Source organism: Tupaia chinensis, unplaced genomic scaffold (assembly GCF_000334495.1).
Source record: "Tupaia chinensis unplaced genomic scaffold, TupChi_1.0 Scaffold000444_1, whole genome shotgun sequence".
NCBI lineage: Eukaryota > Metazoa > Chordata > Mammalia > Scandentia > Tupaiidae > Tupaia > Tupaia belangeri.
In genome coordinates, this window is record NW_006159949.1 from 468627 (window position 1) to 486861 (window position 18235).

General features: G+C 44.6%; 1 protein-coding gene across 2 annotated transcripts in view; it reads left to right on the forward strand.

Annotated features, from left to right (window-relative positions):
* Window positions 1–18235, forward strand: part of GABRR2 (gamma-aminobutyric acid type A receptor subunit rho2) — a 63742-nt gene that overhangs the window by 9392 nt on the left and 36115 nt on the right. For both annotated transcript variants that reach the window (XM_006155299.3, XM_006155300.3), the window contains exon 2: window positions 994–1100. In XM_006155299.3, the coding sequence (XP_006155361.1) occupies window positions 994–1100 (107 nt within the window). The remainder of the gene's footprint in view (window positions 1–993; window positions 1101–18235) is intronic.

An 18235-nucleotide genomic window follows, 5' to 3' on the forward strand; every position in this document is an offset into this window, starting at 1 on the left:
CTCTGGTGAGCACATGTACTTTTTGGCAAATTAAAATAATAATAATAAATAAATCCTAATCTAAAAATTAAAAAGAAAACACTGACTATATTTGTCTCAGAAGTCTATTTCTCACAAAACTAGTATTATAATAACACAAGAGAAAAAAGTTTTAATTGCTAGAGCGTGCGTGTGCTTTGAGAGAGAGAAACAGAGGGTGAGAAAGCCTCCTCAATGGGACACATTCCTGTCACAATCTTCCTCCTCCGTTTCTCCATCCTGTTAGGATTCTGGGCATGTACACACGCACACACACACACACACACACACACACACACACACACACATCTGCTGTGTTTTTCAAGCTGCCAATGCCAGAATTTGAACCATGGTTGGCCATGTGGGATCAAACTCCCTCAAGCTCTAGGCCATAGTGTCAGCCTGAGACAATTTTAAAAAGAAAAAATATATAACTAGACCACCTGATGGAGTGATGGTTAAGTTGGCTGGATCCCATATAGGCAACTGCGCGATTTAAGTCCCAGACTCAGCAGCTTGAAAAACATGCCAGGCACATGTGTATGTGTGCCCAAAATCTCGAGAGAAGAATGGAGGAGAGGAGACTGCGGTGTGCTTATGTCCCTTGGAGGATGCTTTCTCACTTTCTGTCTCTCTGGCAGGTGTGTGTACTCTGCAGCAAATTAAAATGAAGGAAAAAAAATCATAATCTTTCACCATTCAGTCCAATCATTTTTATTCAACTCAATCACCCATTTTCATCCAATCATTTTGGCAAGACAATTAAGAGCACTTCAGAAAGGACTCTGGAGCATGATCTGTAGGTTGACAAGCCTGGGACCTGGGTGTGGGGTGAGCGTGAAAGTGGGTCAAGAAGGAGATGGTAGGATGGAGGAAAGGCACCTATAAGGCAGATCTTGCAGAATGAATCTCCCATCATCTCACCCAATGCCTTGTGGGACTGATGGAAGAATGTTTTTTTGCTTATCTTTGCAGTCACCTCTATAAGAAGAACCTTGATGTGACCAAAATCCGAACAGGAAAACCTCAGCCGCTTCTCAGAGTAGACGACCATGACTTCACCATGAGGCCTGCCTTTGGAGGTAGGAGTGAATCCTCCCCTTGGGCCAGCTGGGGCCTGGTTGCCCAATGATGCCCTTCCTTGAGGAGTGTGATTTTCCCAGGAAGCAAAGACGGGATGGAAGTGGTAGCGAGGATTGGAATGACAAGAGGTAACTGGGTGGCTAAGCTGTTTACACTCACAAAAGAGACTAGCTCTGCAGTTGCCAACTTTCTTTTTCTAAATAAATAAGAGCAGGTGGAGAGAGCCAGGGCACAAAATGCCCCGTGACTAAGCTGGGAATTTCCAGTTGTGATGGGGCCACCTGCTTTCCCAGGTAGCAACAGCAACTTAACTCACTTCAGTGAGCCCCTCACACACCTACCCCCAAAGGAGATTTGCTGCTTCTGGGGAGTGGGGAGATGTAGTCCAGTGGCTGTCTCTCCCAATAAATGGAGAAATGCCATGGGGTGGGGGAGGGAGGCTGGTGTCTTAATTTGTTCAGGCTACTATAACAAAAATACCATAGGCCCAGTGGCTTATACACAATGAAAATTAATTTCTCATAGTGTGAAGGCTGGAAGCTCAAGATCAGAGTACGGACAGATTTTTTTGTTTTTGTTTTTGTTTCTGTTTTGAGAGGTTTTTGCTATAGGGCGCGTGCACTTCCCAGAAAGACAGAGACAGAGAGACAGAAAGCAAGAAATCACCCCCCAAGGGGTATGGCCACATCATAATTCCGTCTCCTCCATTCTCCTCTTGGGATCTTGGGCTCCTATGCACACATGCCTAGCATGAGTTTAAGCCACCAGGTCTGGGATTCAAACCGCAGTCAACTACATGGGAGTCCAGCAACATAGCCATTATGCCAACTGCTGGTCCCCAGATTTTTTTTTTAAGAGAGATTTTTGCTATAGGGCACGTGCGCTCACTAGAGAGACAGAGAGACAGAAAGTGAGAAATCACACCCCCTCCCAGGGGTGATGGCCACACTGCAGTCCCTTCTCTTCCAGTCTCCTCTTGGAATTTTGGGCACACATGCACACGTACACACACAAGCCCCTTGTGAGTTTTAAGCTACTAGGTCTGGAACTTTGAACTGCGGTTGACTATGTGGGAGTGCAGCAACGTAACCAGTACACCATCTGCCAGCCTCAATGGCCGAAAGATTTGATGTTTGGTGTAGGCCCATTTTTTTGGTCCATAGATGACGCCTTCTCAGTGTGTCCTCTTATTGTAGAAGGGGTTAGGGAATCTCTCTGGGGTCTTTTTAGTAAAGATTCTAATCCCATTCATGAGTGCTCTACCCTCATGACCCAGCTACCTCCTAAAGGCCTCCCTTCCTAAAATTTCAACATATGCATTTACAGGGACAATCATTCAGGTCAAAGCAGCTAGGAAAGCAGTCACCGTCTGCTCTGACTAGGTGGGGAGCTGGGTGCCCTATAGCAAAATAAGTAATAATAATAATAATAAATAAAGTTAAATCATTTTAAAAAATGAAAAGGAACGTGTGAATTCCCTGGGCCAGCTCCCATTCTCATGTGCAGGAAAACAAGCCCAGAGCATTACAGTGAATGGGGCTGTTATTTTAATCCTCTCAACAACCTATGATGTAAATAGGTGCATATTACCCTCATATTACCTTCAAGATAGACCCAGGTGGTCTGACTTCCCTTTCACCTTTGTCTCTGCCCCTGAGCCTCTCTTAGATCCACCATTCCCCTGGGGCAGCAGGAAGGAGCAGGGGTGATCTACAGGCAGATTACCAATCCTTTCTGAGCCTCTGTTTGCTTGTTTATAAAATGGGGATAGTAATCCCTATGTATGAGTTGTTGTCCAGATTAAAACAAGATAATGTATGTAAAGCCCCTGACACATATTCATTCACGTCCCCTCGGAAAAACCCAGCTGTCAGACCTTCCTCTTGTGTTACTGTTAAGGGATTAAGAAATTAATTTATCCCAGAGGCCTTTACATTCTAAAAGGTCTCAAAGCCTCCCACTAAATTCCCTGAGCTCCGACACCTGCTAAGCAGAAAGAGGAAAGCAGGCAGCAGATTACAGTCCTCTGATTCTTCTCCTCACTGGGCAACTGCTTTACCCCCACCTCAAGTCACCACATTTCTACTGGTTCCAGATTCCCAGGGCTATCAACATGATCAACTCTGCCAAGGAATTTGATGAAAAGAACATTTTACTGAATAAGCAGCTTTAAAACAATTGTAACTTCTCCAACAAGTCTAAGCAAGATATCCCCATAAGCTGGAAGCTCCACTTTAGTTTTCTTGTACAGAATCAGAAAAGAGTTTACAGGTTTAGTGCAGATGATGGCATGGCAGTGATACAACTGGAGGCACATGAGGAGGTTCTGGGTTTGTATCCCAGGGCCTTTCTGTACATGCCAGTGATCTGTGTTGGTGGAGGTTGAGGATGCTGTGGCATGAGGACCCTGATGGGAATGCCTGTTTTGCTCTCTTTCTCAGAAGAAATAAATAAACAAACTTAAGGAAAAAAGTTAGAGGACCCACTAAGTGGCTAGGAAAAATAACATTGTAATACAGATGACAACTACCACTTCTATGGTGATGTTTCTGTGCCAGGCACCATTGCAATCAAGGTGCTCATGTATATTATCTTATTTTAACCCTCTCAACAACCTATGAGGTAAATAGGCGCATATTGCCCTCACATGAGGAAACAGGCACAGAGAGGTGAAGTGATTGGCTCAGGATCCCTGCTACCTGAGGTTGGGCCCTCGCTCTTAGCAGGGTCTCTTTCTTGTCCTCTACTTGTATGTCCCTCAACACAAAAAATCCATTACGCAGAGGGGGCATTCTGTCTCGGGCCCATAACACTTTAAGGGACCCCTCCCCAAAAGACCCCTCTGCTTTCTTTTAAGTAGAAAAAAGTTGGTTTAATATACATTATTAATATATTTATCTTTATACCAAAATAGTTATAAAATATCCTTTTGAATTTTGATTTTTAGAAAAAGAGGCCCATGTAGGCAAAAGTGTTAGGGCTCTCAAAAGTCATAATGTGGCCCTGCCTTGATGAAGTTTTGAGAGGAAGATGTGTGTGGCTTGGTTAGGGTGATATTCTAGACAATGTGTGACTTTCTGTGGAGGCTGCTGTTCCTGTCAATAGTCTGAGCAGTCACTGGTCAGCACCTTCAGTGTGTAGAAGAGGGTGAGGTTGATGGGGTTAAGGGATGGCCATAGAACAGCTGGGGACAGAACTTTGATTTCTTCTGTGGCAAAACTGCAAAAGTGAAAGCCTTGGGGCCAGCAGGAGGTGTGGTGGTTAAGGAACTGGATCCCACATGGCTGACTGCTCGGTTTGAGTCCCAGACTCAACAACTTGAAAGACACAACAGGTACCCAAGTGTGCACCCAAAATTCCAAGAAGAGAGAGAAGGAATTGTGGCCTACCCCTTGGGGGGGCACTCCCTATGGTGGGTAATTTCTCACTTTCTCTCTGTCTCTCTGGTGAAAGCATGCACCCTATGGCAAAAATTAAAAAAAAAAAATAGTGGAAGCTTTGAATAAATGCCTATTCCTTTGGGAGAAAAGCCAGGAACTAACTCTCAGGAATGGCAGGTGAAGTCTTAACACTGTTCCCCAAAACCCTGGTTCTGAGTAGAATCATGCAACATGCTGCAGCCCTGTCAGAGAGCTCTTTCCTCAACCCACATTCAAGGGTAAAACTGGACTTCCTGTACCCTTACCACTGCATCTGCAGGACCCATCTATAAAGTCCCCAGAGTGGGACTTAGCCTCTGCCTGAGAAAACTCTTGGCTCTCAGGGAAGAAGGTACCCATTAGTGGGTGCGAAGAGACCTGAGCCTCCCACACTCAGCTATCAGGATCTCAGTCACCAGAGCGTAGTCAGCGCCTCTTTCCTTTCATTCCTCCCTCCTCCCTCAGGGCAGTTGGTGCTCTGGGCACCTTTAATTTCCTGTAGAACTTTCCTGGATGCTCAGATGTGACTTGGATGTCAAAGGGGCATACACAGTGAGGTACCAAGGCTCCGCACCTCCACAAGCCAATAACTAGGAATGTTTGCTCCTAGCCAGGCAGACTAGGAAAAGCCATCACAGGAATGATCTTCATAATCTGTGATCTCCAGGAGCATCTGGCAATGACTTAACAGCCAAGAAGACTTCCCTGAAAGCACTCCTGTGTACCCCCATTCCACCCCACACCTCATCCCCAGGCAGGGTACTGATCAGGGGACAGGTGGGTCTCCATGAGGAAGGAAGCTCACAGACAGCACATAGGTGACTCTGCAAACCAGGGGCTTCACCGAGTTCGTGGAAAAATCTTTTAATTCCAATTTTTCCACAAAATTTTTTGAAGCCTCCTTGTGAAGGTGCCTTACCCTGGGGCCAGTCCTATAACAGGCTTCTAGTTAGAAGTAGAGCCGGGACCCAACCCACCTAAGTGCTGGCACACCCTAACAGCCCTTCCTTCAGCACCCATCACCCTAAGATCACTGGAACAAAGATGTCCTCCATAGCCTCAGCCTTATTGTGGGCTACATCCTCATTCCCATCTCCTTTTCCACTTTATTTCACTAAGAGGGACTTCCTTGTGGCTTGATGTTTGAAAGTAGCTAACAGGAATTTGTCTAAAACCAGATACCCCTTGGATGACCTTTTCAGTCTGGAAAGAGAAAAGATTAAAAATCTAGCAGCTTTCTAATAATCCCAGGGATCAGTTGAAACAAAAATACCTTGTCTAAGCAACCAGCTGCCTGATTTGGTAGTGTGTCCTGGTTAGAAGAACTTCTAGAGGCTTGGATTTTCTCTTTCACTTGTTAGAAGTAACATTACAAGCCTTTCTTATTTTTTATTTAAAATTTAATTTTTAAAAATTGCGATGAAATATTGTACATCTCAAATTTATACAATTGTATTTGTTGATTATATATCAATAGAGATGGGAAAAATAAACTATGGTAAAATATACATGAAATTTACCATTTTAACTACTTAAAAAAGAATTGCCAGCAGGCATATGGACTCAACAAGAAGAAAGAGAGAGAAAAAGCACCCTCCATGGGGAATGGTCATGCTACAATCCCTTCTCCCTTTTCCCCTTCTTTGGAGATTTTGGGCATGCATGCACACATACCCAATGTGTTTCTCAAGTCACTGGGTCTGCAACTCAAACTGTGTAGTCGGTCATGTGGGATTCAACTGCCTTACCACCATGCTACCAGCTGGCCCTCATTTTTAACTTATTATTTTTTTAGAGGCTTTTGCCTTAAAGCACATGCACTCACAGAGAGACAGAAACAGTGAGAGGGAAAGTGAGAAATCACCCACAGGGCAGTCATGCTGCAATTCCTCCTGCAATTCTTCCTCCTACATTCTCTTCCTGGTATCTTGGGCATACACATACACGCACCAGGCATGAGTTTTAAGCCACTGGGTCTGGGACTTGAACCACAGTTGGCCATGTGGGAGTCCAGCAATATAACTGCTATACCATCTGCTGGCCCCTTAATGTTTTTAAAGTGTACCATTCAGTGGAGTATTAAGTAGCTTTGGTGCAACCACTGTCACCATTCTTCTCCAGAATTTCTTCATCTTTCTAAACTGAAACTCCAAAGCCATTAAATAACACACCCCCACCTAACCCTTTCTCTCTAGTCTGTGTTTTGTTATTGTGTCTATTTCTAATCCACAGCCTTCCCCACTCAAAAAAAAGTGTTCAGGGAACTAGCAGTTAGCGTAATGGCTATGTCGCTGAACTCCCACGTAGTCGACCACGGTTCATGTCCCGGACCCGGTGGCTTAAAACTCACGCCGGGCGCGTGTGCGTGCGTGCCCAAGATCCCGAGAGGAGAATGGAGGAGAAGGGACTGCGGCGTGACCATCCCCTCTGGGGGGTGATTTCTCGCTTTCTGTCTCTATGTCTCTCTCTGTCTGTCTGGCGAGCGCACGCGCCCTACAGTGAAAATCTCTCCAAAAAAAAAAAAAAAGTGTTCATACTGAGCTGGCCTTGGCATCTGGCAACTAGCCGTCCAGTTTCTGTCTCTTTTAGTAGTCTAGTTACTTCATAGTCTAGTTACTTCATATAAGTGGAATCATACAATGTTTTTGTTTGTTTGTTTGTTTGTTTTGTTTTGTTTTTAAGAGAGATTTTTGCTATTAGGTGCATGTACTCACTGGAGAGACAGAGAGACAGAAAGTGAGAAATACCCCCCAGGAGGATGGCCATACCATAATCCCTTCTCCTCCATTCCCTGGATTTTGAGCACACATGCACACATGCCCACCATGAGTTTTAAGCTGCCGGGTCCAGGACTTGAACTGCGATCTACTACTTGGGAGTCCAGTGATATAAACATTGCACCATCTGCTGGTCACAAATCACATAGTATTTAATTAACTTTTGTGATTGGCTTATTTCATTTTGCATAATAACTTAGAAGTTCATCCACATTGCAAAATGTGATAGAATTTTCTTCCCTTCTAAGGATGAAAATATATATTTCATTGTATATTTATACCACATTTGGTTTATCCCTTTATACATTGACAGATATTTGGGTTGCTTCCACCTTTTGTGATCAATGCTCCTATGAACATGGGTGAACAAATATCTGACACCCTGCTTCCAGTTCTTCTAAGTATATACTAGAAGTAGAATTAATAGATCATATGGTGGTTCTATTTTTTTAGAATTATTTTATTTAACTTTATTTATTTAGCCATTCTAATTTGACCAGGGAGGGACAGAGTATGAGAGAGAGTGAGCGAGAAAGCAAACTGCCAGGTCTGGGACTCTAACCAGTCAGCCATGTGGGAGTCTGACACCCTTAACTACAATGCCACCTACTAGCCCCAGTAGTTCTATTTTTATTTATTTACTTTTGTGTGGGGAACCACCATATTGTTTTGCATAGTGCCTGTGCCACTGTACATTCCTATTAGTGCAATGTTGACTTTTAATTCAAACTGTATAGATGAGTACTATTCATATGTAATATCATTATGGATTATTTTGAAATACATGCAAGGAAATGTTCAGAATGGTCAAGAAAAAATAGTAGCAACTAAGCAGGTTAGATTCTCCAGCCAAAATGCTTTCACTCATCAGACAAAAAGCTGCTGCTATGTTAGGCAAGGTCCTTGACTCTGAGGCCCAGTATGGAGTAAGGCAGACACAGTCCTTGGGGATTATGCTATAACTGGGGAGATCAGTGTTAATGACATCCTCCGATAGAGAAGTGACATTGTGAGGGCTGTGGGTAAAAAAAGTCTGGGGAGCTGGCTCGGTGCATGGCAGGGTCTGGTCATGGGTACCAGGAAAAGGTCTGCCAGGAAAGCTTGTTCTACAGGGGCAATTTTCACATTAGTTACACGAAATGATACAGTATTCTCAAGAAGCTAGCAGTCTGCTGGGGAAATAGGTAAATTATTAAATGCAACAAGGTAACAGAAGCAATGTAAGATGCCTCTACAGATGATGCAGGAGGAACATGGGATGGTCAGTTATGCCCAGAGAGAAGATCTTAAAAACCTTTATTCAGGAGGTGACACCTGGAATGAGCGTGAAATCATGGCAGGAAGAAAGCACCAGTGGAGGGAACCAGCAGTTAGCGTAATAGCTATGTCGCTGGACTCCTACGTAGTCGACTGCGGTTTGTGTCCCGGACCCGGTGGCTTAAAACTCACGCCGGGCGCGTGTGCGTGCGTGCCCAAGATCCCGAGAGGAGAATGGAGGAGAAGGGATTGCGGCGTGACCATCCCCCCTGGGGGGTGATTTCTCGCTTTCTGTCTCTATGTCTCTCTCTCTGTCTGTCTGGCGAGCGCACGTGCCCTACAGTGAAAATCTCTCCAAAAAAAAAAAAGCACCAGTGGAGAAGCAGCAGCAGGAACACAGTCCCTGGTGAAGGATGCTCCTGGGGCATGAAGCAGTGAGGCAGTGGTAGCTGCCCATGTGGCTGGATTATATGGAGTGTGTGTCTGTGTAGGTTGAGTGCAGGGCAGGGCAGGGACACAGAGAGGTAAGGTTGGAGTGATGGGCAGCGGCAGCTCCAGAAAGGGTTGCACTGGGTGGATTCTTAGCAGCACCCAAGCTGACAAATGACAGGACACCTTTGTGCTTTAGAAAGCTCACTGTGCTCCTGTGTGGAGGATGAATGGAGGGCAAGAATGGATGCAGGACACCGACTGGGCACTTCAACAACTAGAGCTGATGGGGAATTGAGCTAAGACCACAGAAAGAAATGAAGGCATCTGAAAGAGGCTAAGAAGGGAGAACAGGCAGGTGTTTGGTGGAATCAGAGAAACCTGACACCTTCTAAGTGTCTGACCAGGGTGAGAGCATTTGCTCAGCTGGAGCACTGAGGAACAGCAATTGTGAAAGGCTGTAGCAACATTCAGGAAACATGAATGCTCAAAGGGATAACAGAACAGAGCTAAAGGAAGTGTGTTTGCAAAGATGTGGGCAGGGAAAAGGGAATCCAACAAGCTATGGAAAAGCTCCTGGTGCTGGGAAGAGTAGAGAACCACTGCTAGACTGAGGAGCAAGCACTTACATGAGCCAGGAAGGAAGCTGCGGCTATAGTAAAGGCTGCCTGATAGCAGCTGTGACCCTCGGGAGAGGGATGAGCCTGTGGCTGGGCAGCAAGTGACGTTGGAGAATCGATGCCTTCATTCTCCTCCCACCTACTGGTACCTACTGGTACCTTCACTGGCTGAATCCAAACAGAAGGCAGAGGGCAAGGAACTGCTGTCAGAAGCAGCCTCAGACCCAGGCAAAAGGGACCCTGCTCTGGCCACACACCTGCCCCCAGGGTGTAGCATCTGTGAAGCCCAGGGGATGTGCCTACCTGCTGTTCTCTCCCTTCCAGGTCACACCTGGTACTGAGATCCAGATCAGCTGTTCACATAGCCTCAATCCTGTTTCCAGGACCTGCGTGGGCTTCTTCCCTAGCTGGGGCCCCAACTGCCCCTCCATGGGGACTAACGGTGGGGCCTGAGAGGCAGCCAAGGGGTGGTGGTTTGGCAGGGGTATGAAGGGCTTAGGTAAATGAGCAGGGTTGTCTTCACTGGGCTGCTCTCTGTGGAGGGAGCTGCTGAAGCAGGAAAGGAGGAAGGGCAGCACATGAGCTGTGCCCATCCCCCCTGTACTGCCTCAGGCTAGCCTGAAACTTTGAGGAAAGTTCTGAAGTTGGATTTGGCCCTCACTGATAGAAGGGGTATGCCTCAGCCTATTTTCTGTTTCTGTAACTGAATACCTCCACACAGGAGCACAGTGAGCTTTCTAAAGCACAAAGGTGTCCTGTCATTTGTCAGCTTGGGTGCTGCTAAGAATCCACCCAGTGCAACCCTTTCTGGAGCTGCCGCTGCCCATCACTCCAACCTTACCTCTGGGTAATTTATAAACAATGGAGGTTTAATGAGCTCATAGTTTCAGAGGCTGGGAAGTCCAGGAGCATAACACCAGTGTCTGGTGAGCAGATGCTATGTCTTTTTTTTCTGTCTTTTTTTTTTTTGCTATAGGGTGCATGCGCTTGCCAGACAGACAGAGATAGAGAGACAGAAAGCGAGAAATCACCCCCCCAGGGGGGATGGCTAGACCACAATCCCTTCTCCATTTTCCTCTCAGGATCTTGGGCACACACGCACACGTGCCCGGCATGAGTTTAAGCCACCAGGTCCAGGACATGAACCGCGGTCGACTACATGGGAGTCCAGCAAAATAGCCATTACGCTAACTGCTGGTCCCGCAGGTGCTATGTCTTAACACAGCACAGGGCGCCGCATGAATCTGCTGACATGTGATTTAAAATATCCCCGCTCTATTAAGATATCAGCTGCAAACTTCGGTAAAGTCAGATAAATTAAGAAATCATCTCCTCCCACTCCTGCATCCTAAATCCACCTGCCCCTTTGACCTCTGGCTTCTCTCTGATCTGAGTATATGTCAGCAGAATTGAAACCAGTAGATAATGGAAATTTCACAGCATTATCACTCCTGAGGCATTCTGTTCATTGAACTGACCGCCACAAAGGTCCACCTAGGTTCAAAGGGAAGAAAATTGACTCCTTTTCTTTTCTTTTTAACTGCTACATCCAGTGGTGTGTGGTCATGCCACAATCCCTTTCTTCCATTTGTCCTTTCCATAAGGATTTTGGGCATGATGCACACACACCCAGTCTGTTCTTCAAGCCACTGGAGGTTGAGATTCAAACCGAGTTGGATCTAGCTTCCAATACACAGTGCCTAGCCGCTGTGCTACAAGGCTAGCCCTAGACTCTAATTCCTGATAGCAGTGTTAAAGAATGTGTATATACTTTGTAAAGCCACTGCACTGGAGCTATACTGCCTGAATGAGTCCAAATGTCAGCTCTGCTTCCTGTAGATATGTGGTCTTGGGTAAATGTCTGCTGGATAGTGGGCAGGACTGGGCCCCAACTAGACAGGTCTGCTGTGTTTTTTAAATTTTATTTTCCACTTGGAGTATAATTGAGGAATAAAAATTATATATATTTAAGCTATACATGTTGATGTTTTTGATATACATACACACTATGAGATTATCACAATAATTAAGCTAACACTTCTATTACCTCTTGTAGTAGCCATTTTCTTTTTCAAAAAGATTAATTATTCACTTATTTTTTAATAGCCAGAGGACACATGCTCTTACCAGAAAGAAAGAGGAGAGGGGGCACATCTCTATGGGGCATGGTAATGTTGTAGTTCTTATTTTCTCTATTTCTCCATTCTGTTAGGATTTGGGGCACACATGAACACATGCCAGTATGTTTTTCAAGCTACCAGGGCCAGGTCAACTGCAGTTGGCCATGTGGGATCTGACTCCCTTAGCCACTGAGCTATGGGGCTAGTCCTCTTTTTTTTATGGGGGGTAGTGGGGTGAGAACACTTAAGATCTACCCTTTTAGCAAAGTTCAAGCACATAATGCGGTATTGTTAACTGTAGTCACATTGCTGTGCGTTAGGTTTCCAGAACTTATTCATCTTATAACTGAAACTCTGTACCCTTTGACCAACATGTCTGCATTTCCCTCACTACCCAGCCCCTGGCAACCACCATTCTACTCTGCTATTAATTTGATTATTTAAGATTTCACATATAATTGAAATCATGCAATATTTTAGACAGGTCTGTTTTTGGATGTTAAACTGAAGAAATTGGTCAGATATTCTGAGAGATCTCTTTTAGGCATTTAAGAGCAATTAAGTGATTGAACTTGGTCAGAGATTGGGCCCAGGAAGCAGACTGAGAGTCATCAGCTTTAGAAGGGGGAGCTGGTTGTGGGAGGGGCTGAGCAACTGCTGGGAAGAGAAAGGCCCAAAGACCTCAGGAGCAGAGGAGTCAGGAAGAGCGAATTTCACAGAGGTGGCCAATGAAGGGAGGCCAAGGGAGCCAAAGCCTAGAAATGGTCTCTGCAACTGAGCAAGTGCAGTGGGGAAAGGGGAGGTGCTTAGGTGGGAAGTGCCAGTAAGTGGGGGGGAGGGGTCTGTGGGCATTTGACAGCAAAGAAAGTGGCAAATTGTCCAGTCTCACTCCTGGAAGTCTTCTAGGTCAGTAATATAATGGTTCAAACTGGAGTGTGGATCAGTCTTCACTATGGGACTCACTAAACTCGTGTCCTAACCCCACCCCCCTAAGCGTCTAGTTCAGAAGGCCTAAGGTGGGACAAGAGAATTCCCATCTTTAACAAATGCCCATGTGATGTTGATGTTGCCTTGTCCACCTCACTCCCACCTCCAGTATCTGGTCAAATACCCTGCCAGGTTCCACTCACTACCTGTTTAAGAGGCTAACCATGGGGCCAGTAGATGGTGTAGTGGTTATGTTGCTTGACTCCCACATGGTCAACCGCAGTTAGAGTCCCGGATCCAGTGACTTGAAGCTCACGCCTGGTGTGTGTGTGTGTGTGTGTGTGTGTGTGTGTGTGTGCCAGCCCCTGGCAACCACCATTCTACTCTGCTATTAATTTGATTATTTAAGATTTCACATATAATTGAAATCATGCAATATTTTAGACAGGTCTGTTTTTGGATGTTAAACTGAAGAAATTGGTCAGATATTCTGAGAGATCTCTTTTAGGCATTTAAGAGCAATTAAGTGATTGAACTTGGTCAGAGATTGGGCCCAGGAAGCAGACTGAGAGTCATCAGCTTTAGAAGGGGGAGCTGGTTGTGGGAGGGGCTGAGCAACTGCTGGGAAGAGAAAGGCCCAAAGACCTCAGGAGCAGAGGAGTCAGGAAGAGCGAATTTCACAGAGGTGGCCAATGAAGGGAGGCCAAGGGAGCCAAAGCCTAGAAATGGTCTCTGCAACTGAGCAAGTGCAGTGGGGAAAGGGGAGGTGCTTAGGTGGGAAGTGCCAGTAAGTGGGGGGAGGGGGCTGTGGGCATTTGACAGCAAAAGAAAGTGGCAAATTGTCCAGTCTCACTCCTGGAAGTCTTCTAGGTCAGTAATATAATGGTTCAAACTGGAGTGTGGATCAGTCTTCACTATGGGACTCACTAAACTCGTGTCCTAACCCCACCCCCCTAAGCGTCTAGTTCAGAAGGCCTAAGGTGGGACAAGAGAATTCCCATCTTTAACAAATGCCCATGTGATGTTGATGTTGCCTTGTCCACCTCACTCCCACCTCCAGTATCTGGTCAAATACCCTGCCAGGTTCCACTCACTACCTGTTTAAGAGGCTAACCATGGGGCCAGTAGATGGTGTAGTGGTTATGTTGCTTGACTCCCACATGGTCAACCGCAGTTAGAGTCCCGGATCCAGTGACTTGAAGCTCACGCCTGGTGTGTGTGTGTGTGTGTGTGTGTGTGTGTGTCTTTGTGTGGAGAATGGAGAAGAGATTGTGGTGTGGCTATCCCCCCAGGAGATGATTTCCCACTTCCCTGTCAACATTTCTGTCTCTCTCTCTCTACCTGGTGAGCATCTGAAAGCCAAAATGAGATTTTATTTAAAAATTACCACATACTTAAAAATTTAAAACAATACAGATTATGCTATAGTTCTGCCATCAGAAGGTAAAAATGGATCTTGTTGGAATATGAAGCCTTGGCTCCTGGCTCCATTTCTCTGTCTTCAAAGTTAGCAATGGTGAGCTGAGTTCTCCAAATATGACTCACTCCAACCTTCCCCTTTGCCCTTCTCTCCCACACTTAAGGATCCTTGTGATTACACTGGGCCTCCCTGGACTGTCTAGGCTATGCTTCCTATATTAAAGTCAGCTGATTAGCAACCTTAACACTGTCTGCTACCTTAATTCCCCTTTGCTATGTAACTTCATATATTCTCAGATTCTAGAGATGAGGATGTATCCTTGGGGGATATTTTTCTGCCTACTATTTTCTGCCTAAAGTACTTTTCTGACGACCCAATACAAACATGTATATGGTAAAATACAGAAATCTCAAGGGTATAGCTTGAATTTTTTTTAACATTTGTAAACATTCTTTCTTGGGACCAGCAGTTTGTGTAATGGCTATGTCACTGGACTCCCATGTACTTGACCGTGGTTCGAGTCCCGGACCCAGCGAGTTAAACACACCGGGCACATGTGTGTGTGTGCCCAAAATCCCAAGAGGAGAATGGAGGAGAAGGGATTGCGGCATGGCCATCCTCCCTGGGGGAGGGGGGTGATTTCTCGCTTTCTGTGTCTTTCTCTGTCTTTCTGGCGAGCACGCATGCCAGAAAACTTCTCAAAAAAAAAAAAAAAAGAAAAAGAAAAAGAACACCAAAAAACATTCTTTCTTGAAAACATTACTCAGATTAAGTTATAGAACATTTCCAGCTCTCCAGAGGCTTCCTCATGTCCCCTCCCAAATGGTACCTCTCAAGAATAACCATCTTTCTGATCTCTATTTCCATGAACTATTTTGCTTACTCTTAAATATCATACAAATGAAGTATACAGTGTGTGACACTGTGCCCTGAACGACCTGGTCCACCCAGAGTAGTCAGACCACTGGAGAGGTCTGCATCGTTTTGAGGGCCAGTCTGGCTCTCTGAGGCTTCTATGCATATGACCCCACTAGACATAATGATGGTGCCATTCAGAGAAATCTCTCTTCCACAGAATAATCCTTCAAATGGTTAAAGGTTGTTTTCCTAAAGTGTTTACTTTTTTTTTTCATTTTTTTTATTTATATTATCATCATAATCTTCTTTATATTACATTGGATTACATATAACTTTACATGGACTTCCATTGCTTTTTCAAAAGGGAATGCCATGCATGTCGGTCAATACAGAGACATCAATCTCCCCGCTTTATCATTCAATGTCCTTTCCATGCATTTCCCAATAATTATTATTATTATAATTTTTTTAAAAACAGTCAATCACTATTTCTCATTTTGCTTGTCAAAAGATTTCACCCATCATGAAATACTTCCCAGACCAGTCCAGTTGAGAATACCATACATGTCATCAACAGACAGTAAACCATATCTGTTTCTCACTAACATCCTCTCCATTGTTCACTTGCTATCTTTCTCTATCCTCCTCTCTCTCTTTTTTTATAGTTTTTTTTTTATTATTTTTTTTTCCCATCACAACACACAAATGAATTTTCCATCCAAAATACACTGTGCATTGGCTCAATCAAGCATGTCAACATATATGTTCTCAGCAAATAATTTCCCAATTCTTATGTCCTGCATACCTTGCCTTTTGTTTTACCATCCTAGATTAAAGTGTTTACTTTTTGCAAGGTCAATATCCTATAGCCTTCAATAGATTCCAATGTGCTATGAAGTAATTGCATCCAGCACCCCACAGTTCTCCCTAAGTCTATGATGCTTACTGGGGGGCTCCTTTTCCAAACACAATCCCCACCAGATGTGGCTGGCCATGCAGTCAAGGAATTGTCCCTTCTGTTGTTCTAGATGCCTATGAAAATCTTTTTTAATGCTCTTGTGAGGTTATTTTACGCATATACAAGTAAATGCGCATGTATATTCTTCCACTCCTTAGACTGCTGTGCTATACACATTCCTCTGCACTTGATTTTTTTTACCTTAGCAATGTATTTTGGGAAATTTTTGCTATCATTTCATAAAGCGTTTCTTCATATTTACGTATATATGTGTGTGAGAGAGTGTGTGCACACATGCACGTTTGCTGCCACACACAATGTGAGGAAGGAGTGAGAGTGCAGTTATGCAGAAAGGCAGCTGGACAGAGGGGCAGAAGCTGAGCTCCTTGTCGCCTCAGGCTCAGAAGGATATGGTAGGCCTTCTGAAATGTACATAAACTCAGTGAGCAGATGCAGGCATTGAGGTGAACCGCAGATCAGCACAGGCTTCACGTCTGGACCCAGAGGCCACACTGTGGGAGGATTTCCCTGCTGCAAACCAAGGGACTGTGGAGTTGCCAAAAGACAGATGGGACCTACTGCACTTCAGCAGACACCAGTGCAGACCAAGCCAGCATTCAGTGGCAGAGTCCAGCCAGCCTGAATTCCAGGACCCTCTTTCCTCTCTATGCCCCACGTCATCCTAGATGAAAGGAAACCTGGGACACTTTTAATAACTAAACTGAGCTGCTGTTAATTGGTAAATAAAAACTTTCCACACTTATAAGGCACACAATCTTGTGAGAAAAATCAAAGAAGTTGTCTTTTAAAAAGTTATTTTGCAGGGCCAGCGGGTGGTATAGTGGTTGGGGTGCTGGATTCCCATATGGCCGACTGTGCTTTGCGTCCTGGACCTGGTGGCTTGCTTTTTTACTTTCTCTTTCTCTCTTCCTCTGTCTCTCTCTGATCAAATTTTAAAAATAATAACAAATAAAATGAAATAATTTTTTTATTTTGGAGAGGATTTTTTGCTATAGGGCACGCGCGCTCGCCAGACAGACAGAGAGAGACAGAGAGACAGAAAGCAAGAAATCACCCCTCAGGGGGGATGGCCACGCTGCAATCCCTTCTCCATTCTCCTCTCGGGATTTTGGGCACACAAGCACACGTGCCTGGCGTGAGCTTAAGCTGCCGGATCCGGGACTCGAACCGCAGTCGACTACGTGGGAGTCCAGCGACATAGCCATTACGCTAACTGTGGGTCCCAAAGAATTTTTTAAAAAAGTTATTTTGCACATCTGAGAAGCATGAGCTAATTACCCACCTTGCTACACTACACTTAGGCTCTTTATACATCTGAAATGTCATTCTTTCCCCACTGTCTGTTAGAAGTAATAAATAGTTCAAAACTCAGACCAAAGCAACTTTCTGGAGATGCTTTCTCTGTTGCCTGTGGTCAGAATTCATTAAAACTGTCTTTCATGAAATTTTCTCCAATGCCTTTGGTTAGAAATAATTAAACCTTCCTCTGACCTCCTTCCTGTTATACCTTATGGATTTAAAAAAAAAATGCTATAGGGCATGTGTATTTGCCAGGAAGAGAGAGAGAGAGAAAGAAAAAGCACCCCCCAGAGGGAATGGCCACACTGTAATTCCTTCTCCTCTGAGGATTTTGGGCACATGTAGGATCCAGTTGCCTTAACCACCATGCCACCGGCTGGCCTTATGGATACTTCTTGATCACAGTGAAGTGATATGTCTTTAAACAGAACTAGTTGTTTCCTTTCATAGGTTTTTTTTTTTTAATTTATTCATTTTCTACATTAATTCACTATGCACCATCACAACACACAAATGAATTTTCCATCCAAAATACCCTGTGCATTGGCTCAATCAAGCATATCAACATACATGTTCTCAGCAAATAATTTTCTAATTCTTATGTCCTGCATACCTTGCCTTTTGTTTTGCCATCCTTGATTCCCCATCCCCCACCCTCTGCTATGTCCCATCCTCCTCCCCCATTGTCCCTGGCATCCATGGTTGCCCTCCATGCCTTTCCCCCCCATTCAATTGTTCTGCCAATGAACTTAATTAGTCTAAATATATCCAATAGCTAGCACAGCTGACACATACCTATACATGAACCCAAGTCTGACTTTAGGCATAAACCCCAGTGAGTAGAATGAACATACTATAAAGTAGTACCCAGTTGTGCCCACACAGCTTACTGCAGTTGTCAAATATGCATTATTTTTTCCAAAATGATACGAACAGTTTCACCATTTTTTTTTTCTCCTGCAACTTTTTTTTTTTTTTTATATTACCTAACATTCATTCCCTGAACATCATCACAACATACTAAATGTT